The sequence below is a fragment of the Procambarus clarkii genome, chromosome 49, assembly GCF_040958095.1.
Source record: "Procambarus clarkii isolate CNS0578487 chromosome 49, FALCON_Pclarkii_2.0, whole genome shotgun sequence".
NCBI classification, from domain to species: domain Eukaryota; kingdom Metazoa; phylum Arthropoda; class Malacostraca; order Decapoda; family Cambaridae; genus Procambarus; species Procambarus clarkii.
Window position 1 is genome coordinate 26,608,340 of NC_091198.1, and position 23,148 is coordinate 26,631,487.

The following is a 23,148-nucleotide window of genomic DNA, read 5'->3' on the forward strand; positions in this document are numbered from 1 at the left end:
CCACCCCTCTCTAAACTCTCACTTTCAACTAATGACCCTCCTCGCTCTTCCCACCTCCCTACCTCTCAACCCAAACCCTCACTAATTACTTCACTATTCATTTCTTTCCTTTCGCTTTCTCTTATACGTTTGTGGCAGTGATTCTGTATTCTAGAGTTCTCTCTAGAGTTTCGGGTAGCCGATCAAGTTACGGCACCTTGTAGTCTTAGCACCTAGGTAGTCAAATACCTAGGTTACAAGGTGTTGAGCGAGAGAGGTTGCCTTAGGAACTCTGGGAGTGCTCTAGAATAGTTAGCTAACTGAGGACGGGATAACGGACTAGAGAGAGCTGTTTCCCCCGGCCTCGTTAGTTAACTGGGGGGTGGAATAATGGACAAGATAGAGCTATTTCCCCCACCCCCCCGTTACATAGGGGCCCTGGGAAACCCCCCGGGGGCTCTCGGGTCCGATAGTGGAGACCCTTGCATCCCCTCTCGCTTTGTGCGAGTTGAGGGTTGCTCTGTCCCTTTGTCTCAGGGTGACTCTCCTTGTTTTTGCCTCCGTCGTGCTGCCTGTTGGGTCGGTGACACATTCGACCCTTGAGTCCTGCGAGCTTTGTTGGTTGTTCGTGACTCCATTCACCCAGTTTGCTGATGAATTCCCGTGGGTGCAGGCAGCTTGCGCGTTGCAGGGTAGGATGTTGCAACGCGCTCTGGTTTGTCGCTTCCCCGGACGCCCCGATGCTGCCCTGCTTGTGTAGGGACCCTGACTTGGGTGGTTTTGGTCGCTTCGGCCTTGGTTCCTTCCACGCCCCCCTTGTTTTTCCCCCTCCTGCTTCCGGCCCCTACGCATCTGCAGGCTTCGGGGCGGGGTTAGAGGTTCTGAGACTTGGGCAGTTTCGGGGGTTGCCCCGTCTGGGGTAGCTACGGAGGCATTCGAGGTTGTTCCTCTGGCCGATGCTCCGGGGTTTTGACCAGTGGGCCCCTTCTCTTTCAGCTCTCTCGGCTGCCCCGGCTTTTTCTTGTGAGGCCGGGGCTTTGGAGGTCGACTCGGCCCCGGGGCCTGGTGCAGGGGCTCCTGGGGTTGGGGTGGAGCGGCCTTGGGGGCCTTGGGCTCCATTGCGCCCCGCCTGGATTTCCGTCCCTCCGAGCGGGGCTTACTGTTACGAGGAGTGGGGTTTTCTTTCCCCCCTCTGCGTACGATTTGGGCTTGGGTTCTGCTCCTCCCCGGGTTCGGTTCCGTGTCCCTGTGGTTTCTTCGGTTCCGTCTTCAGGAGGTTTTCGGCTAACCGAATCTCTTCGCCTGCGGTGCGGTTGGCCTTTGCGGCTTCCTCCTGCGTGTCCCGGAGTTTGCCTCCATATTGGTTCCTTCTGTCCTGGACAGGTTGGGCTCCTTGTAGCAGTTTGGGCTCCTTGTAGCAGTTTGGGCTCCTTGTAGCAGTTTGGGCTCCTTGTAGCAGTTTGGGCTCCTTTGTAGCCGTTTAGGCTCCTTGTAGCCGTTTGGGCTCCTTGTCGCCGTTTGGGCTCCTTTGTGGCCGTTTGGGCTCCTTTGTGGCCGTTTGGGCTTCTTTGTGGCCGTTTGGGCTCCTTTGTGGCCGTTTGGGCTCCTTTGTGGCCGTTTGGGCTCCTTTGTGGCCGTTTGGGCTCCTTGTAGCCGGTTGGACTACTTCTCGCCTTGTTGGGCTACTTCTCGCTTTATTGGGCTACTTCTCGCTTTATTGGGCTACTTCTCGCCTTGTTGGGCTACTACTCGTCTTGTAGGGCTACTTCGCGCCTGGTTGGGCTACTTCTCGCCTGGTTGGGCTACTTCTCGCCTGGTTGGGCTACTGTCTTTCGCGTCCTGCCCATGCGCCGTGGGAGTTTATTTTGGTTCCAGGCGGTGTGCACACGTGTTCTGCTCCAATTCTCTCGGGGGGCTTTGCCTCTCATTCTTTTCTTATTCCCATCCGTGCCCCGTTGCTTTGGGGGTGTTCTGGGGTGCCGCTGTGTGGAATTCATGAGGTTTTTCCCTGCATTCGAGGGTGGGGAGCCTCCTTAGCTGCTCCCCTCCTCTCCAGCATGGGCGCACTGGCCGCCTCCGGCGGATACGGACTCGAACGCTTGCGTCATGGCCCTTCAGGGCCTATGTTCTGCAGGTGAGTTGGTGCGGTTTTGGCGTCTCCTCCGTCCTGACGCTGTTTTTGTTTTTGGGAGTAGGAATGGGTGTACATACGTACTTGAGAACGTGGACCGTATCATCCGAGGTGCCTACTGCAGGGCTATTAGCCCATACTGGGCAGCTCTTGTTCTCTCCACCTGATTCCTTCCTCGGTTCACGGGTGTCTGCAGGTGGCCTCTTGTCCCTTCAGAGGCGGTTCCTGCCTGTACTCCTCCTGCCCCTCTCCTATGCTTGTCTAACCTTGCTGGAGTTCGGGGCCCCGCCTCCACCTTGTTCCGCAGTGCAACGGTGGGGGTGCCTGTTTGGTAGTAAGTTTTCCTGTGTCGGAGGTTTTGTGTTTGCCTCCTTGTGTTTGCAGGTTGGGTTCTGGCTCTTTCTTTCCGCCTCTCCCCTGTTGTTTGCCTGTCGGGCGGATTCTGTGCTTCTTGGGCACTCTCATCTCTGCTCTTGGGGCTGTGTATGGGGTCAGCCCATGTTGGGCTGCCTAATGTGTTCCTTTGATTGACTGTTACACTGCACACATTTCTTCTACCGTCCCTGTGGCTCAGTTGGGTGCTCGGTTCCCGCCTATGTCCCCTTGTGTGCCACTCATGTACGATTTATCTATCTTCTCTGTCGCTTCCTCGGGGAGTGTGGTGATGTTTTGCTGCAGTTTTGGTACTGCAGCTGCGTGTCGGGGTTGGTTGTGGCGTTATGTTCGGCCCTTCCGTGCTCCCTCTGGGGCTCTCCTTCCTTGCCGATCTTGCCGTGCAGGGCCTGGTTTTTCCATGCTATTTGGTTTCACTGTCTTGTCCTTGCCTCATTGTGCTGGCTGGGGATGAGCTTGGGGTCTTCATCTCGCCCCTCGCCTATCTTCCGGTTTCGGTTCAAGTTCCAGAGCCTAGTGGGCTCCCTTCCTTCGTGTTTTTCATGGCTGCCCCGGGGTTTTCTTGACGCTGGGGCTTTGAGGGGACAGCTCGGCCCCGGGGCCTGCGGGGTGGGTTCCCGGGGCTGGGGTGGGGCTCACGTGAGAGGCCTCAGGCCCCGTTGGTCCCCGCCGGGGTGTTTCTAACCCTCTGGGGGGACTTACAGTTTTGTGGTGTGGGGTTTTCCGTTCCCCCTCTCCATACGTGCTTTGTGGGCGTCGGCCCCTCCCTGGGCTTGGTTTCCTTGTCCGTTGTACCCGTTGTTTCCGTCCTGTCGGTGGGTGCTTTTCTACGCTCTTCGCCCCTTTTTTCCAGGACGGGCCTTCTTCCGTCATGTCCCCCTCTTCTTGGGGTTTCTGCATGACTTTTGGTCTCGGGTGCGACGGGGTTTTGGGGCCTTCGTCCTTTGTGTTTGCTGCTTTTTGTTCTCGAAGGATTGGGACTGTTTTGCTCCTTCCCGTTTTCTGGTGCGTCTGTCGTCATTCGGTTGAGCTTCCCTCCGGTCCTTTCTAGGGCTTGTGGGTCCTCTTCCCAGCAGCTTCTGGGTGTTGGCCTTTTTGTTCTTTTGTGAATATCTCTTCTCTTCACACCGTCTCGGCGCTCCTAGTTTTCCTGGGAGCGATTTTGCTCCTCCTCATGAGTCTTTTCGCTCCTGCCCTTCTGCGGGATGTTGGTGCGGGGTGGCTCCTTATGCGAGTTCCTTCCCTGTCAGCTGCACTTGTGGCGGTGGACTTGCACACTTGTGGCATTTTCGTTTTGGTCCTGCGTTTTCTTTTCCCTCCTGGGGCTATCATAGGATTGGCTTGCGGAGGATGTAGAGGCGCTTGGGGCCGTTCCAGGGTCTGGCACCTTGGTTTCTGCTGCTAGCTTTCGGTATCGATATTCCTTCTGCGCCATTTCGCAGGTTGTATCGTGCGTTGTTACACCTCCGGCCTGCTTATGCACTGTCTGTGCCATCCTGGTCTTTGGACAGGGTGCTCTCCTGTTTTTCTTCTCCTTGGTGGTTGTGGCTCCTTGGGGTCAGGTTTGCTTTGCCTCGATTTTCTTTTTGTGTTGGCATTCGCCTCTGGGGGCTGTGTGGCAGAGCTTCTTGCTCTTCTCAGGCGCAGTGGTTTTTGGCTCCTATTGTCGTGGTCATAGGTTTTCTTCGTCTGCAGCCATTCTCCCTTTTTTCTGGCGAATGCTATACCTTGGGTTGTTGTCTCGACTTCGTGTTGTGGAGTGATTCTCCGACCGCCTCCCGGGTATGTCCCCTTGTTTTTTAGGTAGTCTTTGGTAAAGTAGCTCCGGGGAGCCGTAGGGGCTCCCCCCAGAAAACCAGCGTTGAATGTAATGAAACGCCATTTTCTGGGTGGGTGCCGGAGGCTCCCCGGCACCCTCCCGCCCTCCGGTCGGCGGGTTTTTCACGGTTTTGATATCCAGCCTCAGAACTGGGGCGGGGATCGCCGGCTCGGGGGTCCCCCTTCCCCCTCCCGGGGAGGGGGGAGCTGCGCAGACATGTGGCGCGGCTCGCGTGACGTCATGCTTGTTAGTTCGTTTTCCTGGGGGAGTTCTGTCCACTCGTTTGTCGATTTTTGTTGTTTAACCAGAATAGGGGTTTGTTTTGTGGCACTTAACTTTCTGGGTGGGGAGTAGAAGAACTCCCAGAACCCCATCAACCAGGTATCAACCAGGTGCCTGTCCCGGTCGATGGCAGATATAGAATGCTCCAAATCACATGTGCATTTCTATGGGCCATTGCTCCCCGTGCCTCTCTGAGGGGGCCAGGTTCTGGCTCGTGGTCCCCGGTAGGCCTAGAACTCCACCCACATCGACTGATGCAAAATAGTTATGGTATCTATATCAGCCATGGATAGCTCCGGGGAGCCTCCGGGACTCACCCAGAAAATGGCGTTTCATTACATTCAACGCTGGTTTTTTATTTTTATTTTGTCTCAACACATTTTATACTTGATAATTAATCTCAATTAGTATTAAGTTTTAGTCTTTAGTGTTTTTCCTGCCCGAAACGCTTTGTAAATTTGATCAGCGTTCCATGACAGGTGGATGCGGTCCACAGCAAGCAACAGCAGTAGAGGTCCAGTGAGAATCCATGTTGTAGTCAGTCGTGGCTGGGTATCGTCGAAACTCTCTGAGGTCACCAATGTAACGTACGATTATGTTATGTTATTGGGTTGATTAGATACACAGTGTTTAGTGAGTTTCATATTTATTTAGTAGTCCTGGATACAGCAGTGTCATAGACGTTGAGACGAAGCCTGGAGCAGAGCAGAGAGCTGAGTGAGGCCGGAGTCGTGGAGCTCTATGTGGGAGAGCGTGGCGACTCGATTGAGAATTGTGAGTGTCTGAACTCGGGGAGCGAGAGCGTGGCGGCTTGATGCGGTCGTAGTCTGCTGTCTGTTCTGTGTCGAAGCTGTAGCGTCTTGGGTCGATTAGGACTGTACACTCCGAGTGCTACATTGTTGACTGTGGAAATTGAACTGTCTTCTATTCATCAAATCGTTGCTTATATGGTGATTACACCTCAGCTTCCTCCAACAAGGTGAGAAGAGTATTACCTGTAATTGGGGAAAGAATTGTAGCTTCTGTAATTAGTTATGCTATTAAGATAATGAGATAATGGAGTGAGTATAAGATTAACTCGCTACAATATATTAGTATCTATATTTGTGTTCACCATAGTGAACCGCTAATCTTGTATGGTGACTGCAGACAGTAACAGGTGGCCACACACAACTGATGTTCCCTCCCTCTTTCACTCAATGGTTCAAGGCCAGATGCACTAACATTCCTCCTTCAAGTATACTGTTTGTGGTATTATTACACTATATACACACACATTACATACAAGTATCTACATGTTTTGTTCACCATAACTGTTCATCTAAGCTGGTATAATGCCTAAAGAGCATAGTGGCTACCCTTACATAGCATGACAACTCATGCAGATGTCGCCACCTCCCTCACCAAAATGGCTTCTCCTAACACTCCTTTTGGTGTTATTACACTATATATACACATTATATAAAAGTACAGTGGTACCTCGAATAACGATCGCCTCATTTTGCGTAACGAACGGCCCAATCGCCGACAATTCACCTCATATTGTGACCGCTTGTTTGAATAACGACGACACCACATGGTGGGATCGCGCTGCATCTTGCACATTCTCGGATGCCTCCGACGATGCAAATAAATTATGTTGTTTTTGTTTAAAGATGCTAATGATGCTGGGATATAAAGGGGTGACTGCTGAGATGTTGCAAAGCAATGACTTTTCTGGGGGGAGCCCCGTCGGCTCCCCGGAGCTTTACCAGGCTGATATGCTAATGTCAGACTTTGGCATCAGTCATGTGTATGGAGTTCTAGGGCCTACCGGGGACCACGGCCAGAACCTGGCCCCCTCAGAGAGGTAAGGGGAGCAATGGCCTATAGAAACTCCCGTGTGGTAGGAAGCATCCTATGTCTGCCATTGACCGGGTCAAGCATCCAGAAAGGTAAGCATTCCAAAACAAACCCCTATTCTGGTGAAAATTGCTACCTAAAGCCGAACTAGTGGATAGAACTCTTCAACAGAAAACAAGGAAACTAGTATGACGTCATATGTCACCGCTGTCTGCGCAGCTCCCCTCTCCCCGAGGGGGAAGGGGGAGCCCCAGACCCACGCCGGCTATCCACCGATCAGTTCTTCGGCTGATGCTATAGGCACCGGTTATGTGCTCCGGCTCCAGTGGTTGTTTCAGCACTGTACCTAGAGTGTGGTTTCTGTTTTCTAGGTGGTGCGTGAGCCGGGAGTGATTCTCCAGTACTCGGGCTGCATGCACCTAGGGTTCCCTTCCCTAGGTGCCCTGTAAGTACTGCCCTTGGGGCCGCCTTCCACAAGTTCCTTGGGTCCTGCCCCTGCTTGGCCGTTTACTGCTTGGTTTTCGGCCGCTCTTTGTGTGCTCGGGTGTTCTGTCTCCCTTGTTTGCCTTAGAGTAAGGGGCAGTTTTTGCACTGGTGGGGCGCAGGGTACTGTGCAGCTTGTCTTTACCAATCATAGTGGATGGCTCTGTTCCGCTTGGGTACGCTGTCCTCTTACGGCGTTTTCTTTTTCTTTTTGTTTATCTACCTGGTGGGGGGGGGAGGGGTCTGCCTTCGTTCTTGCCCCTTGTGTTCAGAGTATTTTCTGGTGGTTCCCCCTGCTAGGTCCCCTGAGTGTACACGTCCCGGGGGTTCAGCTCTTAGAAAGTTGTTTGGTAGCTTTGGGTGCCGGTTAGCAGTACCCTGCCTGGGATTACCTAAGCGCGAGTCCTCTTATAGTATACGCTCGGGACCCTGGGAAACCCCTAGGGGCGCGCGTGTCTGATGGATGTGACCCCAGAGTCCCCCCCCCCCCCTCGCTTCCAGCGAGTTTGAGGGTTGCTCTCACCCTTTGTCTCTGGGTGACTCTCTGTTTTGCCTCCGTCTGCTGCCTGTGGGGGTCGGTGACACCTTCGACCCGGAGTCCTGCGAGTTTGGTTGCTCGGTTACCCAGTTGTGCTGACTAAGCGGGTGCGGGCAGCAGGGGCGTTGCACTTGAGCCTTGGTGGTGGCAATGGTCTTGTGGTTTCCTCCCCGGGAGCCCCGGGGCTGCCCCGTTTTAGTTCGTTTTGGGACTTGGGGGTGTTGGTTGCTTCGGTTCCTTCCACGCCCCCTTGTCTTTTCCCTGGATCACCCTTCTTGCCTGCATCCGGTTCCTTACCGTCCGTAGGATCGGGGCGGGGTTTTTGATGGTGTTGAGACTCGGGCAGTCTCGGGGAATTCCCCTTCCGGGGTAGTGACGGGGGCATTTGAGCCTGTTCCTCCAGCCGTGTTGTATGAGTCTGCCAGTGGGCTCCCTTCCTTAGTGTTTTCACGGCTGCCCCGGTTTTCTGGTACGGCCGGGGCTTTGGGGGAACTGCTCAGCCCCGGGGCCTGTCGTGTAGGTTCCCGGGGCTGGGGAGGGGCTGACTTGGGGGGGCCTTTGCCCCGTTGGACCCCGTGGGGGTTTTTATCCCCCTCTCGGCGGGGCTTGTGGTTACGCGGAGTGGGTTTTTTCCTCCCCCACTCGTGCTGTTGGGTGTCGGCCCATCCCCGGGCTCGGTTCCTTGGCCTTTGAGTCAGTTGGTTCCGTCCTGTGGGTGGATGTTTCCTCCCACCCTTTTTTGGGACGGTGTTTTCGTCATGTTTCCCTGTTCCATGGGGTTCTACGTGACTTCTGACCTCGGGTGCGCCTGCGCCTTTGTGTGCCTTCGGGACTAGTGTTGGCTTCTGTGTTCTTGAGGGTTTGGGAAGGTTTTTCGCTACTTCCCGCATTATTGGAACGTCTGTCGGCTCCTCGTCCTTGTCGCCGTTTTGGGCTACTTGTGGCCCGGTTGGGCTACATGTGGGCCGGTTGGGCTACTTGTCGCCCTGTTGGGATACTTGTCACCCTGTTGAGCTACTTGTCGCCCTGTTGAGCTACTTGTCGCCCTGTTGGGCTACTTGTCACCCTGTTGGGCTACTTGTCGCCCTGTTGGGCTACTTGTTGCCCTGTTGGGCTACTTGTCGCCCAGTTGGGTTCCTTTTTGGGCTCTCTTTGCTTCTTTGGCCGGTTTTATTGTTCCTGCTTCCTCTTTTGGCTACTTTTCTAGTGCAGTAGTCCTGGTTGGCGCCTTCCCGCAGAGAGGGTTGTGCGGTTCGACCAGCGTGTCATGCGCATGCGCCGTGGAGTTTGTTTTTGTCTGGGCGGTGTTTTAGTGCTGGTGTTTTGGAAAAACCCTGGAAAAAGGGACAGTCACACCAGTGACTGTCCCTTTTTCAACCCTTTCTGTCCCCCTCATGTGCATGTCCAACCCATGCTAGAGTCATTCAGGGGACCCACCTTTTTTCATGTTGTGAGGTGTGGGGGTTGTAGGGTTGGTTCTGTACTCACCTGGTAAGGCTCCTGGCTGTGCTTGCAGGGTTTGAGCTCTGGCTCTTGGGTCCTGCCTATCTGGTAGAACTTGCGGGATAGTACCAGTGGAGTGCAGTGGTGCTATAGGCACAATTGGGGAACACTGTATTACCATCAGAGGTCTGTGGTTGTTACACGACCTACTTGCGAGCATAAGCCTTCTTGCTGGTTCGTCCGTGGACTTCCAGGGCACACTAGCCTGTTTTCGTATAGCAGTTCCGGCCCATCCTAGTTGTGGGGGTATGTGGGCCGGCGGGCCGCTCCTAGCAGCTGCCTGGTGGGCCACCCTCTGGCCGGTCTAGCCTGGCCTTGGGCCGGGCTTGGGGTGTAAAAGAGCTCCCAGTACCCCATCCAGCAGGTATCGAGCGGGGTTTCTCTGCCGTCGGTCGCCTGCTGCAGGTTTCAGGGCCTGCTGGGTTTTGTCGTGTCTCCGTCGGCCCTGTCTGGGGTCTGCCTGCTCCGTTTCTCTGCCTTTGGAGAAGGGAGTTGCTATTCACATGTTGCATGTTGCGGTGGTGCCTGTTGCTGCTGCTGCACGTGTGCATTGGTACCGTGTTTCACGGTGGCGTGTCCTTGTTCCTGTGTCCAGTTGTGGTGTGGCACATTGCTGCTGTTTTGTGCCTGGGGATTGCGTGGGGGTTTTCTGTCCCTGCCTGATTGTCCACTCCTGGTTGTTTTCCTGGGGTTTTTGTGCTTCTGCTCTTACTTTCTGCCTCCTCTGCAGCAGGGGTGTTCTGCGTGTGTTCTTGGGCGTTTTTCAGCCTGTGTCCTGTGATGTGCTTCTTTGTCTCGGTCTATTGCAGTTGTTCGTACCCCTTGGTTCGGGTACTGTTCTGGCGGCGACCCTTCCGCCTTCTTTGGTTTCCTAGCTTGCCCTGCCGGGTTTTTTTTTTTGGGGGGGGGGGGGGTTCTTGCGATGTCTCGCGTCGGACCCGTTGTTTCTGAATTTCTGGCAGGCTTGCATGCTTTGGGGAGTTTTTCTGTTCGGCAGACGTTCCATCTCCTTGTGCCGCCTGGGTTTCAGTGGTCGCGCCCGAGATCTTCCCGCGGCTCCACCTTTTCCTGGGCTCGGAGGGGCCTTGTCGAGGCTGCTTATGTTTTGCCTCGTGGTCTCGCCTCCGGTTGGTGGTTGGGTGGCTTCGTGGTAGGTGTCCCACCTGCGTGCTTCTCTTGGCGGCAGTATGGGGTATTTTGGCGGTCCTTCCTTTTCCTGTCCCTTCTTAGGTGGTTACTCTTGTTAGCATGGTTTACTCTCGGCTTGGTTTTCTGGTGGGGATTGGGGGCCGTTGTCTAGCCACATACTGTTGCCTCTTTTCGTGCGGCGCTGGCGGAGCCGCTTCAGCTTGCTTTCGGTCTTGGTGTTGCTTCTGCACCGTTAGTAAGCTGTCTTGTGCGTCGTTTCACCTCCGGCCTGTTTGTGCGCCGCTTGCACCATCCTGGTCTCTGGTCAGCGTGCTCTGTCTTCTCCTCGGTTGGTAGTGCCCCTTCGGTTCCGGTGTGTTTTTTCGTCAGCTCTTTCCTTTTGGCCTTTGCCTCTGGGGGTCGAGTCACTGAGTTTTCTTGCTCCTTTGGTTTTAGCGTTTTGGTTGTTCGGTGGCAGCAGCCTCCATCTTTTCTGGCGCGGGGTGGGGCTGCTGCGTTCTGGAGAGGTCCAGGGTTTGTTGGTGCTTCGTTGGTCGGGCCGGGGGGGTGTCGTGTTTTGTGTTCAGTGGCGGCCCTCCGCTGTTGTTTGCGTGCCACGGCGTTTGGGTCCGGAGTGCGTTTTGCGTTGATCCGGTTCTGTTCTTCCCGGTTCGCGGGTCATGGTGTCCCGGGTGGTCAGCCGTGTTCTTGCAGCTAAGCTGCCTGTGTTCTTCCCTCATGCCTGTGGCGTTCGTGGCTTCGCTGCTCTCGCTGCCGTCTGGGCGACGTGGCTTTGCGGTCTTTCGGGCATGGATTTTAGGTGTTCGTGCGGGGGCCTTGCTGCTCGTTGTTCTCGTGTTGTTCCCGGGACTTTTCGGGGCTGTGGCACCTTGGGTTGGCGTTTGCTGCCGGTTGTCTCGCTTCCGTGGGGAGTGCGTGGTGTCCGCCTCCCGGTTCTGTCCCTTTGACCTTCCTCTGTGGGTAGTTAGCTCCGGGGAGCCGATGGGGCTCCCCCCAGAAAACCACGTTGAATGTAATGAAACCCCATTTTCTGGGTGAGACCCGGAGGCTCCCCGGCAACCCTCCCTCCCTCCGGTCGGCGGTTTTTCGCGTGTTTTGACATCCAGCCTCAGAACTGATGGGTGGATAGCCGGCGTGGGAGGTCTGGGGCTCCCCCTTCTCCATCCTGGGGAGGGGGAGCTGCGCAGACAGCGGCGTGGTGACGTATGACGTCATACTAGTTTCCTTGTTTTCTGTTGAAGAGTTCTATCCACTAGTTCGGCTTTAGGTAGCAATTTTCACCAGAATAGGGGTTTGTTTTGGAATGCTTACCTTTCTGGATGCTTGACCCGGTCGATGGCAGAGATAGGATGCTTCCTACCACACGGGGGTTTCTATAGGCCATTGCTCCCCTTACCTCTCTGAGGGGGCCAGGTTCTGGCCGTGGTCCCCGGTAGGCCCTAGAACTCCATACACATGACTGATGCCAAAGTTTGACATTAGCATATCAGCCTGGTAAAGCTCTGGGGAGCCTCTGGGTCTCACCCAGAAAATGGCGTTTCATTACATTCAACGCTGTTTTTTTTATAGAACAAAAAATAAATTTTTTTGAAAAACAGCAAATGTCAAAAAGGTTCGTTCGGTGGTCACCAGGTAGGCTGCTCCATGTTTTTTAAATAAAAAATACATTGAAAAAAATTGAAAAACAGACAAATGCCATAAAGGTTTGTTCAGTGTGTGTCGGGTAGGCTGCTCCATTATTGAGACGTAAATGAAAAATACAAAACAAATGGAACAAATGTTAAACAAAGAAAGATTGCTATAATGGAGCAGCCTACCCGACAAACACTGAACGAATCTTTATGGCATTTGTCCGTTTTTCTATTTTTTTAATTTTTTTTTTATTAAAGAAACATGGAGCAGCCTACCTGGCAAACACAGAACGAACCTTTATGACATGTGTGTTGGTTTTCAATTTTTTTTTTTTTTTTTTTATGTAACCTTTAAACTGGGCATGGCTATACAGTATATACACCATGAGTAACATGTCCCACGGTGCGCATGGTGTATATAAACGCCATAGGTTGCCAGGCACGATTCAAATGGCCCGCGGCTACACGGGGGTTCACATTAGCTTCCTCAAGGCTCTTGTAAACAGACGCCATGTTTAAAAAAAATCGTGGGCAATATTCTCAGGTGTGAGAGGCACAGTACTGTTGGAGCAACCAAGGCCGGCGCATGCAGCATGAGCTAACAGCATTGCTGTTCAGCTTGTGACCACAGCATCGCCGAAAAATGTCAAAATAAATATGTAACTGCTATTATTTAGCGATGACAGTATTACAGATGATCCCTGGCTGTGATAAAAATGACCAGGATTGTGATAATAGCAGGATTGTTGTGATAATTAGCACTGTGAGAGGAGTACTGCTGAGGGACGGAGGGAGATAGCATCGTTTTCTGATTGTGTGGCCACCTGTTATTGTCTGCATTCACCATACTAGCTCAGTGGTTCTCTATGGTGAACACAAATGTAGATACTTATATATAATGTGTGTATACAGTGTAATAACACTGCAAACAGTATTGTTGGGAGAGAAATTTTAGTGCGCCTGACCTTGAATGAGTGAGGGAGGTAGCCGCCAGCTGACTGTGTAGCAACGTTTCTTAGTGCCTGAACTAACTATACTAGCTTAGTTGTACAGTTGTGTTGAACAAAACTTGTAGATACTTATATATAACGTCTGTATATAGTGTAATAACACCACAAACGGTATTGTTGGGGGAGAAATTTAGTGCGTCTGACCTTGAATGAGTGAGGGATGCAGCCGCCAGCTGACTTTGTGTAGCGACGTCTCTTAGTGCCTGAACTACCTATATCAGCTTAGTTGTACAGTTGTGTTGAACAAAACATGTGATACTTATATATAACGTCTGTATATAGTGAATAAAATAAAAAAACAGGATGGTGGGAGGAGAAAGTGGGTGAGTGAGGCGTTGTTGAGTGAATGGCAACGAGTAACTGGCTGGTGTGTGGCGGTCACTCCTCGTTGCTTTTCGACCCATAATACCAACTAAGTGGTTTGTTATGGTGAACAAAACATGCAGATACTTATATATAACCTATGTCTAAAGTGTAATAACAGTAAACCTGTTTGTTTATTGTTTTATGAACATAATACATGTAATTGAATCACTAATATGCACACCATACTTTTGAGTATAGCGATGATTCACCCCTTTTATTATATAAATCTATCACACTACACACTATTGAATAATAATACTGCAAAAAAAACGAAGAAAAAATCAATCAGAAACATTGAAATAATTAGGTAATATCTTTGTGGCAACTCTTGCCTGACAGCTCAGGTGACGCTAACCACCACTCACGACCACTCTGTCAACGCCCACATTTTGCCAGACTTCCTTGGCCAAAATATTGTCACCTACGATTTATTTTTTATTTTTTCTGTGCTCAGGGAACACAAATTAACATTTTTAGAAGACAAAATTATTTTTTAGATTTTTTTTGTGTAAATCTCCTGAGGACCTCTTAGCAGCTTAAGAAACATGGAGCAGCCTACCTGCCGAACACCGAACGAACCTTTTGCTATAAGACAAATGAAAAAGACATATTGAACACATTTGAAGAAAGAAAAATGCCATAAAGGTTTGTTCAGTGAATGTAAGGTAGGCTGCTCCATTATTTAAAACATCAAATATCATATTGATGTTTTTCGGTGGTAGAACGGATTAATTTGATTTCCATTATTGTCAAAAGGGACATTCGTTTTGTGTGACGTACGTTTCACATGACGATCACAATGCTGGAACGGATTAAATTCGTTATTCGAGGGGGCCTCGTAGCCTGGTGGATAGCGCGCAGGACTCGTGATTCTGTGGCGCGGGTTCGATTCCCGCACGAGGCAGAAACAAATGGGCAAAGTTTCTTTCACCCTGAATTCCCCTGTTACCTAGCAGTAAATAGGTACCTGGGAGTTAGTCAGCTGTCACGGGCTGCTTCCTGGGGGCGGAGGCCTGGTCGAGGACCGGGCCGCGGGGACACTAAAGCCCCGAAATCATCTCAAGATAACCACTGTATCTACATTTTTGTTCAGCATAACGAACCACTAAGTTGGTATGCCGAGTCAAAAGGCAGCAAGGACTGGCCGGCACATCAGGCAGCCTGCCACTGGCAGCCACTCCCTCCCTCACCTGACTCACCCACATCCTCCTCCCACCATACTGTTTGTGCTTTAATTCACTAAATACAGACATTATATATAAGTATCACATGATTTGTTCACCATAGCAAACCACTAAGATGGTATATAGTAAGTGCAAAGAGCAATAGGTGGCCGCATAGATTTGGCAGACTACGCTACAGCCCTCCTACCCTCAACATTACTCCTCACACAGTATAGCGCCAATTATCACAACAATCCTGCTGTTATCAGAATCCTAGTCATTTATATCACAGTCAGGGATCTTCTGTAGTACTATCATGTTATATATATTTTTAGCATTTTTATGCGATGCTGTGGTCACAAGCTGAACAGCAATGTTGTGAGCTCATGCTGCGTGCACCAGCCTTGGTGGCTCACTCAGTACTGAGGCTCTCACACCCAGGAATGTTGCCCATGATTTTTTTTTTAAATGGCGTCTGTTTACAAGAGCCCTGAGGAAGGTGATGTGAACCCTGTGTATCCTCTGCCATTTAAATCTTGCGAAGTACTCCAAAACTGCACTTGCAGTGTTGCGCACTTTTGTGTCAGTTACTCAAAACTTTATATGCAGTCTTGCGCAGTTTAAGGGTTAAAAAGCACAAGGGATTCATCAATCACCATCTTGTGAGCTGGTACATAGAAATCACTGTACTCTCCAACAAGTTCATTCAGGATGTGCCTCACCTTCCAAAGTCTATCATCTTCAGTTTAGTTTTCATTACTTGCAAAATGAAGACACATGAGGAGTATCGCAAATCTGTCTCGAGACTTATATTTCCCGAACAATGGTGTTGAAACAGTCTGGTCTTTGCACCAATAATGGTCGAGTACATGTTTGACACAATGCTTCATCAACATACACAGTGCCAAAAACACATACATTTTACCTAAAGTTGTATCTTTCCATCGTTGTAATCGTGAAAAATCGGATAACTCCTCACAAATGAGATCAGCTGCATATTTGTTCATTTCCTGAACAATATGTTGCATGAGCGGCTCATCAAAATATGCAGTAAAGTAGTCCATTTCAAACATATCGTCACCTGTATCAGGGAAAAGGTCTGTAATCCCAACATCTGAATTGTCAAAGGCAGTAATTTCTGGAACAAAATCTGTCCCATCACTCTACACATATACACCTGGTGTCTTTTGAGAGGCAACAGCGGCACCACGGCTAGGAATCCATGGACCAGGAACTAAAGCCCGTCTAGAAACAGTACGGGTGGGAAGGGACGATGATGGAAAATTAGTTGATGTTGAGGGGCTTTGTTCGTCAGTGTCCCCATGTGGTGCCATGCGGTGCCGCATGGTTGGGCTAGATGCTGCTGACGCAACAAAATGTTGCTTGGCAACACCACACACTCCACTGGCACCAGCGGCAGCAAAACTATTTTCTGATTCTAAATCACTAAAACCAGAAAATGATTCACCTCTCCGAATTGTCGACCAAAACATAAAAATCTGACAAAGTAACACATGAACTATGTGGATTGGCATGAAGTGGTGTCAGTTGTGGGCGGGGAGGCATGGGTGAGGAGCTAGGCCTAGCCCACGTGGCACCAGCATGTTCACTCGGAGTAGTCATTATCAGGTTCATCTCCATCCAGGAAAAAATTCTGATTAATTTCATCCTCAGTCAAAGGCCGCTATGTACGCTTTACTGAGCGGGGTTGGTTGGTGGAACGTGATGTGCTCGCCATGGTCTCTGTCGGGCAACTGAGGCCTGCAGTCAATGGCGGCCTATGCTGGATTTTTTCCCCAGGTGGTGTCTGTTTACATTCGGGGTCGGCTTGACTATAGCTGCTCCTATCCCTCACGGGGCATTTCAAATTGTTCGCTAGACCCTCAATCATATATGTATGAATTGAGCAGTTTTGGGAAAGTTACTACCATCGTATATGTATATATGTATTGCGTGGTTTAAGGGTTAATCCTATGTTCCGGGGCATTTTCCGCGACTCCGCCTCTTTCAGCAGGTTGGGAATGTCTGGCACATGGCTGGTTTGGTCTACTCCTTTGCTCTTCGTGTCTGGTCTTTTTGGCGTGGGTGCATCACCACTTGGATCAGGTGGGTTCATTGAAGGTGTCTCACCTGCGAGCTTCGTCTCGGCGACAATATGAAGTTTCCTGGTGTTCTTTTCGCCATTTCCTCTCTCTTTGTAGGCTGTCTTCTATTTCTGTTTGGGTTGTTTTGTCCTTTCTTTCTTGACTTTTTCATGACCATCATTTGATGCTTATTACTGTCGCCTCTTATCTTACAGTGCTGGCACAGCTGCTCCAGCTTGTGTTTAGGGTGGATGTCATTTCTGCCCCATTCTGCAAGCTTTCTCATGTATAGTTTCACCTCTGGCCAGCTCATGCGCTGCCGGAACCGTTTTGGTCCTTGGACTGGGTGCTCTCTTTTGCCCTCTTTTCCTCGGTTTGTGGTGGCCTCTTCAGTTCAAGATTGTTTTCCAAGGTTCTGTTTCTGTTGGCATTGGCCTCTGGGGGTTGGGTTGGTGAGCTTCATGCTCTCCTGCGCAGGGGTTTTTGCTCTTTCAGTCTTGGTGGTCGGTTTGTTCAGTTGCAGCCGTCTATTTCTTTTCTGGTGGAGATTGAGACAGCGGCTTTCTGGAGGGGGTCCTTGGAACATTGATGCTTGGTTGATCAGGCTGAGAGTACATCATGTGTTGGGTCTGGTTGCGGTTCTCCGCCGTTATCTGCACACCTCGGCCTCAGTGGCCGGTTAGCAGTGCGAATTGAGAGTAGTGCAAATACCGAGGTTCCTCTGTACAAAGAAATTATGAAAATATTATGTAATTTTTATCAGGAAATATTGTGCAGTACTGTAATAATATTTTTTGTTGGAAATATATCTAGATTTACCAAATATTTTATCCACAGGATAACAAACCAGAGGAATGTTCAGTGTGTTATAACGATTATGACGACAATCAGCTACGCCCTCGCACACTGCCGTGCGGCCACACATTCTGCTCCCAGTGTATTGACAATGCTATCAAGAATGGTCAGCTGACCTGCCCCAGCTGCCGTGCCGAGCACGTTGCCACAGCTGCTACTCAGTTCCCAATTAACTATGCTGTGGAGGCTTTTGTTAGGAAACTCAAAAATATCCAGCTAACAACTGAGGAAGTAGTGCCAGCAAAACCTTATGAAGGTCCCGCCAGAGGCATCAGTAAGAAGTTACGTTCCCTGGTGCAGGAGCAGAAGAGCAGCATTAGCAGCCTCATTACTAGCTGTGAAGAGGTGCTGTCCCAGCTGGGGCAGTATCGGGGCCAGCTGGGGGACTGGAAGACTCAGCACCTCCAGCTCCAGGACAGACTCTATGCTCTGGTAGAGCAGAACAAGTCAGCAATGAAGCTCTTGGAACTGGAGGATACCAGTGTGATGGATATGACAACACAAGGAGAGGAAGGGAAGACTCAGCTGCAGGCCATGTTGGGGAGCCTCGACACAGTCAACACCCCTCAGGAGGTTGACACAACCATAGACACAGCTGATGAGTGCAGCATGAAGATAGAAGATTGGCTCCAGAAGTGCCAGGAACTCTTCCCAAATGTCAAGACTGTCCACACCTCAGTGAAGGTACGCTGCTGAAGGTCACATTGTTCTCACCCAACTGAGTGTAGTATTGCCTCTATATAAACACTTTTGACATAGAGACACATCAAGATCAGAGTTGACTTTATATATAGGAAACGTTTTGCTCTAACACCTGAAACATTTTTATTAATAAAGTCAACTGTCATCTTGGTTGTCAACTGTCAACTCTACACTGTGGTCAGTGTAGAAAAACATTACTTATATTGTCAAATTACTTGACAATTACAGTTACTTTACTCAGAGCCTGATGCTTCATTATAGTCCAAGTTTCACATTAATGTTTGTGTTGGTAATGACATGTGCAGGAGACCATCAGGGCGGCCCTGGAGATGATGACCACAGAGACAGGTGCCACAGCTGACCCCATACACCTGGGAGACTCAGCCTCCACCATTAATGTTTGTGTTGGTAATGACAGGTGCAGGAGACCATCAGGGAGGCCCTGGAGATGATGGCCACAGAGACAGGTGCCACAGCTGACCCCGTACACCTGGGAGACTCAGCCTCCAGCATCATGGATAAAGTTCAGGAAATCACTGGAGAGATCCCCCAGAAGCAATTAACAGTAAGTTTTTTATTTTCTCTCATAGGTCATATCACAAGATATTGAGTTGCATTTTGAGGAGAGGAAGCCTGTTCCTAGGTTTATCGAGGTTCCCCAAGGTCAACTACTGACTTTCCTTAACATACAATGCACAATAGTTGCCTAACTCCTGGATAAATATTTACTGGTAGGTGAACAGAGGCAACAAGTGAAAGGAAACATGGGAAACATTTCTGTCCTGCATGGTGATTAAACCTGTGATCCTCTGTTGAACCCGGGATCCTGACTCCCTCACAAAGGCGCAGAGTCAGCCAGTAGAGGGAGGCTGTAGCTACAGGTCCAGCACCAACCCCTTGCCAGTAGAGGGGGGCTGGAGCTACAGGTCCAGCACCAACCCTTTGCCAGTAGAGGGGGGCTGGAGCTACAGGTCCAGCACAACCCCTTGCCAGTAGAGGGGGGCTGGAGCTACAGGTCCAGCACCAACCCCCTGCCAGTAGAGGGGGGCTAAAGCTACAGGTCCAGCACCAACCCCCTGCCAGTAGAGGGGGGCTGGAGCTACAGGTCCAGAACCAACCCCCTGCCAGTAGAGGGGGGTCTGGAGCTATAGATCCAGGACCAACCCCCTGCCAGTAGAGGGGGCTGGAGCTGCAGGTCCAGCCCCAACCCCCTGCCAGTAGAGGGGGGCTGGAGCTATAGGTCCAGCACTAACCCCCCAGCCTTCATACTCAGACCATAAGCTCATTGAAGTGCGAACTAGCATAAATAACGGTAGTAGGTCTAAGAGACCCAACAAGTGAGAAGGAATATTCAATCAATTCAATTTCAACAATAGGAGGATTGACTGGGAAAAAATAAATGTAGATCTTGCAACCATTCAATAGGAGACGGTCTTAAGCGACAAAACTCCCACACAGGGAATAGCTGAACTGACAGCTGAAGCTTATGAGGACTGCTTGAAGCACGTGCATGTGAGGAGGGGCAGAGAGAGGTCCACTTTAGAAAGAGAACGCAGACGACTGTACAGGAGAAGGAAAAGAATAACGGAAATGCTTCGGCAGACACAACTATCACAAGGAAGGAAAATAAGCCTAAGCAGGGATATCGAAGAAGTAGAACAAACGTTGAAGCGATCATATGAGTCTGAGGAAATGGAATTGGAGTAGAAAGCTATACAAGAGATACGGAAAAATCCGAAATATTTTTTCACATACGCAAAATCAAAATCAAAAACATCGACCAGTATTGGACTGTTAATTACAAATGAAGGTACGTACACAGAGGACAACAAAGAGATTAGTGAAATTCTAAGAGGCCAGTATGAGGCTATGTTTAGCACACCAATAAACAACATGAAAGTTGATGACCCAGACAGCTTCTTTATGAATGACATTCAAGCTGCAGATAATATAACGGATATTATCACAAACTCGGAAGACTTTGAAAGAGAAATTGACAATATGCCTATGCACTCAGCTCCTGGGCCTGACTCATGGAATTCAATATTCATAAAGAAATGTAAAGTACCAGTAGCGCGAGCACTCAGCGTAATATGGAGAAAGAGCCTGGATACAGGGGAGATACCAGCAGCACTTAAATCTGCAGATATAGCTCAGTTGCACAAGGGGGGGAGTAAAGCCTTGGCAAAAAATTATAGGCCAGTTGCACTAACATCACACATAATAAAAGTGTTTGAAAGAGTGATTAGGAATCAAATTTCTAGTTTTATGGAAAACAATGAATTGCACAATCCAGGACAACATGGACTTAGAGCGGGAAGATCCTGTCTGTCACAGTTACTCAACCACTATAACAAAATCACAGAAGCCCTAGAAGAAAAGCAAAATGCAGATGTTGTATACACTGACTTTGCAAAGGTGTTCGACGAATGTGACCATGGGGTGATAGCTCACAAAATGAGGTCAATGGGAATAACTGGAAAAGTAGGACACTGGATACTCAATTTCCTGTCGAACAGAACACAGAGTAACAGTCAATCAGATAAAATCGAGTCCAAGCGATGTTAAAAGCCCTGTACCTCAAGGTACAGTCCTTGCACCGCTACTGTTCCTTATTCTCATATCTGATATAGACAAAAATACACGTCACAGCTTCGTGTCGTCCTTTGCAGATGACACAAAAATCAGCATGAAAATTACCTCTGCTGAAGACATTGAAAAACTACAAGCAGATGTCAACAAAGTTTTCGATTGGGCAGCAGAAAATAACATGATGTTTAACAGTGATAAATTTCAGGTACTCAGGTACGGCAAAAATGAGGATCTGAAACATAATACAGGGTACAAAACACAATCGAATCTTCCCATAGTAGAAAAACAGCATGTCAAGGATTTGGGAATAATGATGTCCGACGACCTAACGTTTAGGGAACATAACCAAGCAAATATTGTGTGAGCCAGAAAAATGATCGGATGGATTACGAGAACTTTCAAATCCAGGGATCCCATCACAATGGTTGTACTCTTCAAGTCACTTGTGTTGTCCCGTCTTGAGTACTGCTCAGTACTCACTTCCCCCTTCAGAGCAGGAGAGATTGCTGAAATAGAGGGAATACAGAGAACATATACGGCATGCATAAACGAGATAAAACACCTAAATTATTGGGATCGTCTCAAAGCTCTCCAAATGTACTCACTAGAAAGGAGACGAGAGAGATACCAAATAATATACACATGGAAAATACTGGAGGGGTCAGGTCCCAAATCTACACAGTAAAATAACAACGTACTGGAGTGAACGATATGGAAGAAAATGCAAGATTGAACCAGTGAAGAGCAGAGGTGCCATAGGCACAATCAGAGAGCACTGTATAAACATCAGAGGTCCGCGGTTGTTCAACGTCCTCCCAGCGACTATAAGAAATATTGCCGGAACAACCGTGGACATCTTCAAGAGAAAACTGGACGGTTTTCTAAGAGAAGTTCTGGATCAGCCGGGCTGTAGTGGGCATGTGGTCCTGCGGGCCGCTCCAAGCAACAGCCTGGTGGACCAGACTCTCACAAGTCGAGCCTGGCCTCGGGCCGGGCTTGGGGAGTAGAAGAACTCCCAGAACCCCATCAACCAGGTATCAACCAGGTATAAGCCAGTAGAGAGGGGGACTGGAGCTACAGGCCCAGCATCAACCCGATGCCAGTAGTGGTGGGCAGGAGCTGCAGGTCCAGAACCGACCCCCTGCCAGTCGAGGGGAAGCTGGAGCTACAGGTCCAGCACCAACCCTCTGCCAGTAGAGGGGGAGCTGGAGCTACAGGTCCAGCACAAACCCTCTACCAGTAGAGGGGGAGCTGGAGCTACAGGTCCAGCACCAACCCTCTACCAGTAGAGGGGGGCTGGAGCTACAGGTCCAGAACCAACCCCCTGCCAGTAGAGGGGGGGTTGGAGCTACAGGTCCAGCACCAACCCCCTGCCAGTAGAGAGGGGGTTGGAGCTACAGGTCCAGCACCAACCCCCTGCCAGTAGAGGTGGGCTAGAGGTACAGGTCCAGCACCAACCCCCTGCCAGTAGAGGTGAGCTGGAGCTAAAGGTCCAGAACCAACCCCCTGCCAGTAGAGGGGGGGTTGGAGCTACAGGTCCAGCACCAACCTCCTGCCAGTAGAGAGAGGCTGGAGCTACAGATCCAGAACCAACCCCCTGCCAGTAGAAGGATGCTGGAGCTACTGGTCCAGCACCAACCCCCTGCCAGTAGAGGGGGGGCTGGAGCTACAGATCCAGAACCAACCCCCTGCCAGTAGAGGGGGGGCTGGAGCTACAGATCCAGAACCAGCCCCCTGCTAGTAGAGGGGGGCTGGAGCTACAGGTCCAGCACCAACCCCCTGCCAGTAGAGAGGGGGTACCTGGTTGATACCTGGTTGATGGGGTTCTGGAAGTTCTTCTACTCCCCAAGCCCGGCCTGAGGCCAGGTTTGACTTGTGAGAGTTTGGTCCACTAGGCTGTTGCTTGAAGCGGCCTGCAGGCCCACATACCCACCACAACCCGGTTGGTCCGGCACTCCTTGGAGGAATAAATCTAGTTTCCTCTTGAAGATGCCCACTGTTGTTCCGGCAATATTTCTTATGCTTGCTGGGAGGACGTTGAACAACCGCAGACCTCTGATGTTTATACAGTGTTCTCTGATTGTGCCTATGGCACCTCTGCTCTTTACTGGTTCTATTCTGTATTTGCTTCCATATCGTTCACTCCAGTTCGTTGTTATTTTAACGTGTAGATTTGGTACTTGGCCCTCCAGTATCTTCCAGGTGTATATTATTTGATATCTCTCTCGTCTTCTTTCTAGTGAGTACATTTGGAGGGCTTTGAGACGATCCCAATAATTTAGGTGCTTTATTGCGTCTATGCGTGCCGTATATGTTCTCTGTATTCCCTCTATTTCAGCAATCTCTCCTGCTCTGAAGGGGGAATTGAGTACTGAGCAGTATTCAAGACGGGACAACACAAGTGACTTGAAGAGTACAACCATTGTGGTGGGATCCCTGGATTTGAAAGTTCTCGTAATCCATCCTATCATTTTTCTGACTGTCGCAATATTTGCTTGGTTATGCTCTATAACCCTTAAAATGTGCATGGCGTATATATACGCCCTGAGTAACATGTCCCACGGTGCACATGGCGTATATATTTGCCATAGGGTGCCAGGCCCAATTCAAATGGCCCGCGGCTACA

General features: G+C 50.2%; 1 protein-coding gene across 1 annotated transcript in view; it reads left to right on the plus strand.

The window, feature by feature from the left end:
• The first annotated feature begins 18,352 nt into the window (after positions 1-18,352).
• The window catches only part of LOC138351235 (peptidyl-prolyl cis-trans isomerase-like), a 54,418-nt gene continuing 49,622 nt past the window's right edge, over positions 18,353-23,148 (plus strand). Inside the window, exon 1 of the mRNA XM_069302870.1 lies at positions 18,353-18,495. Coding sequence (XP_069158971.1) covers positions 18,379-18,495 — 117 coding nt within the window. The 5' untranslated portion in view covers positions 18,353-18,378. The remainder of the gene's footprint in view (positions 18,496-23,148) is intronic.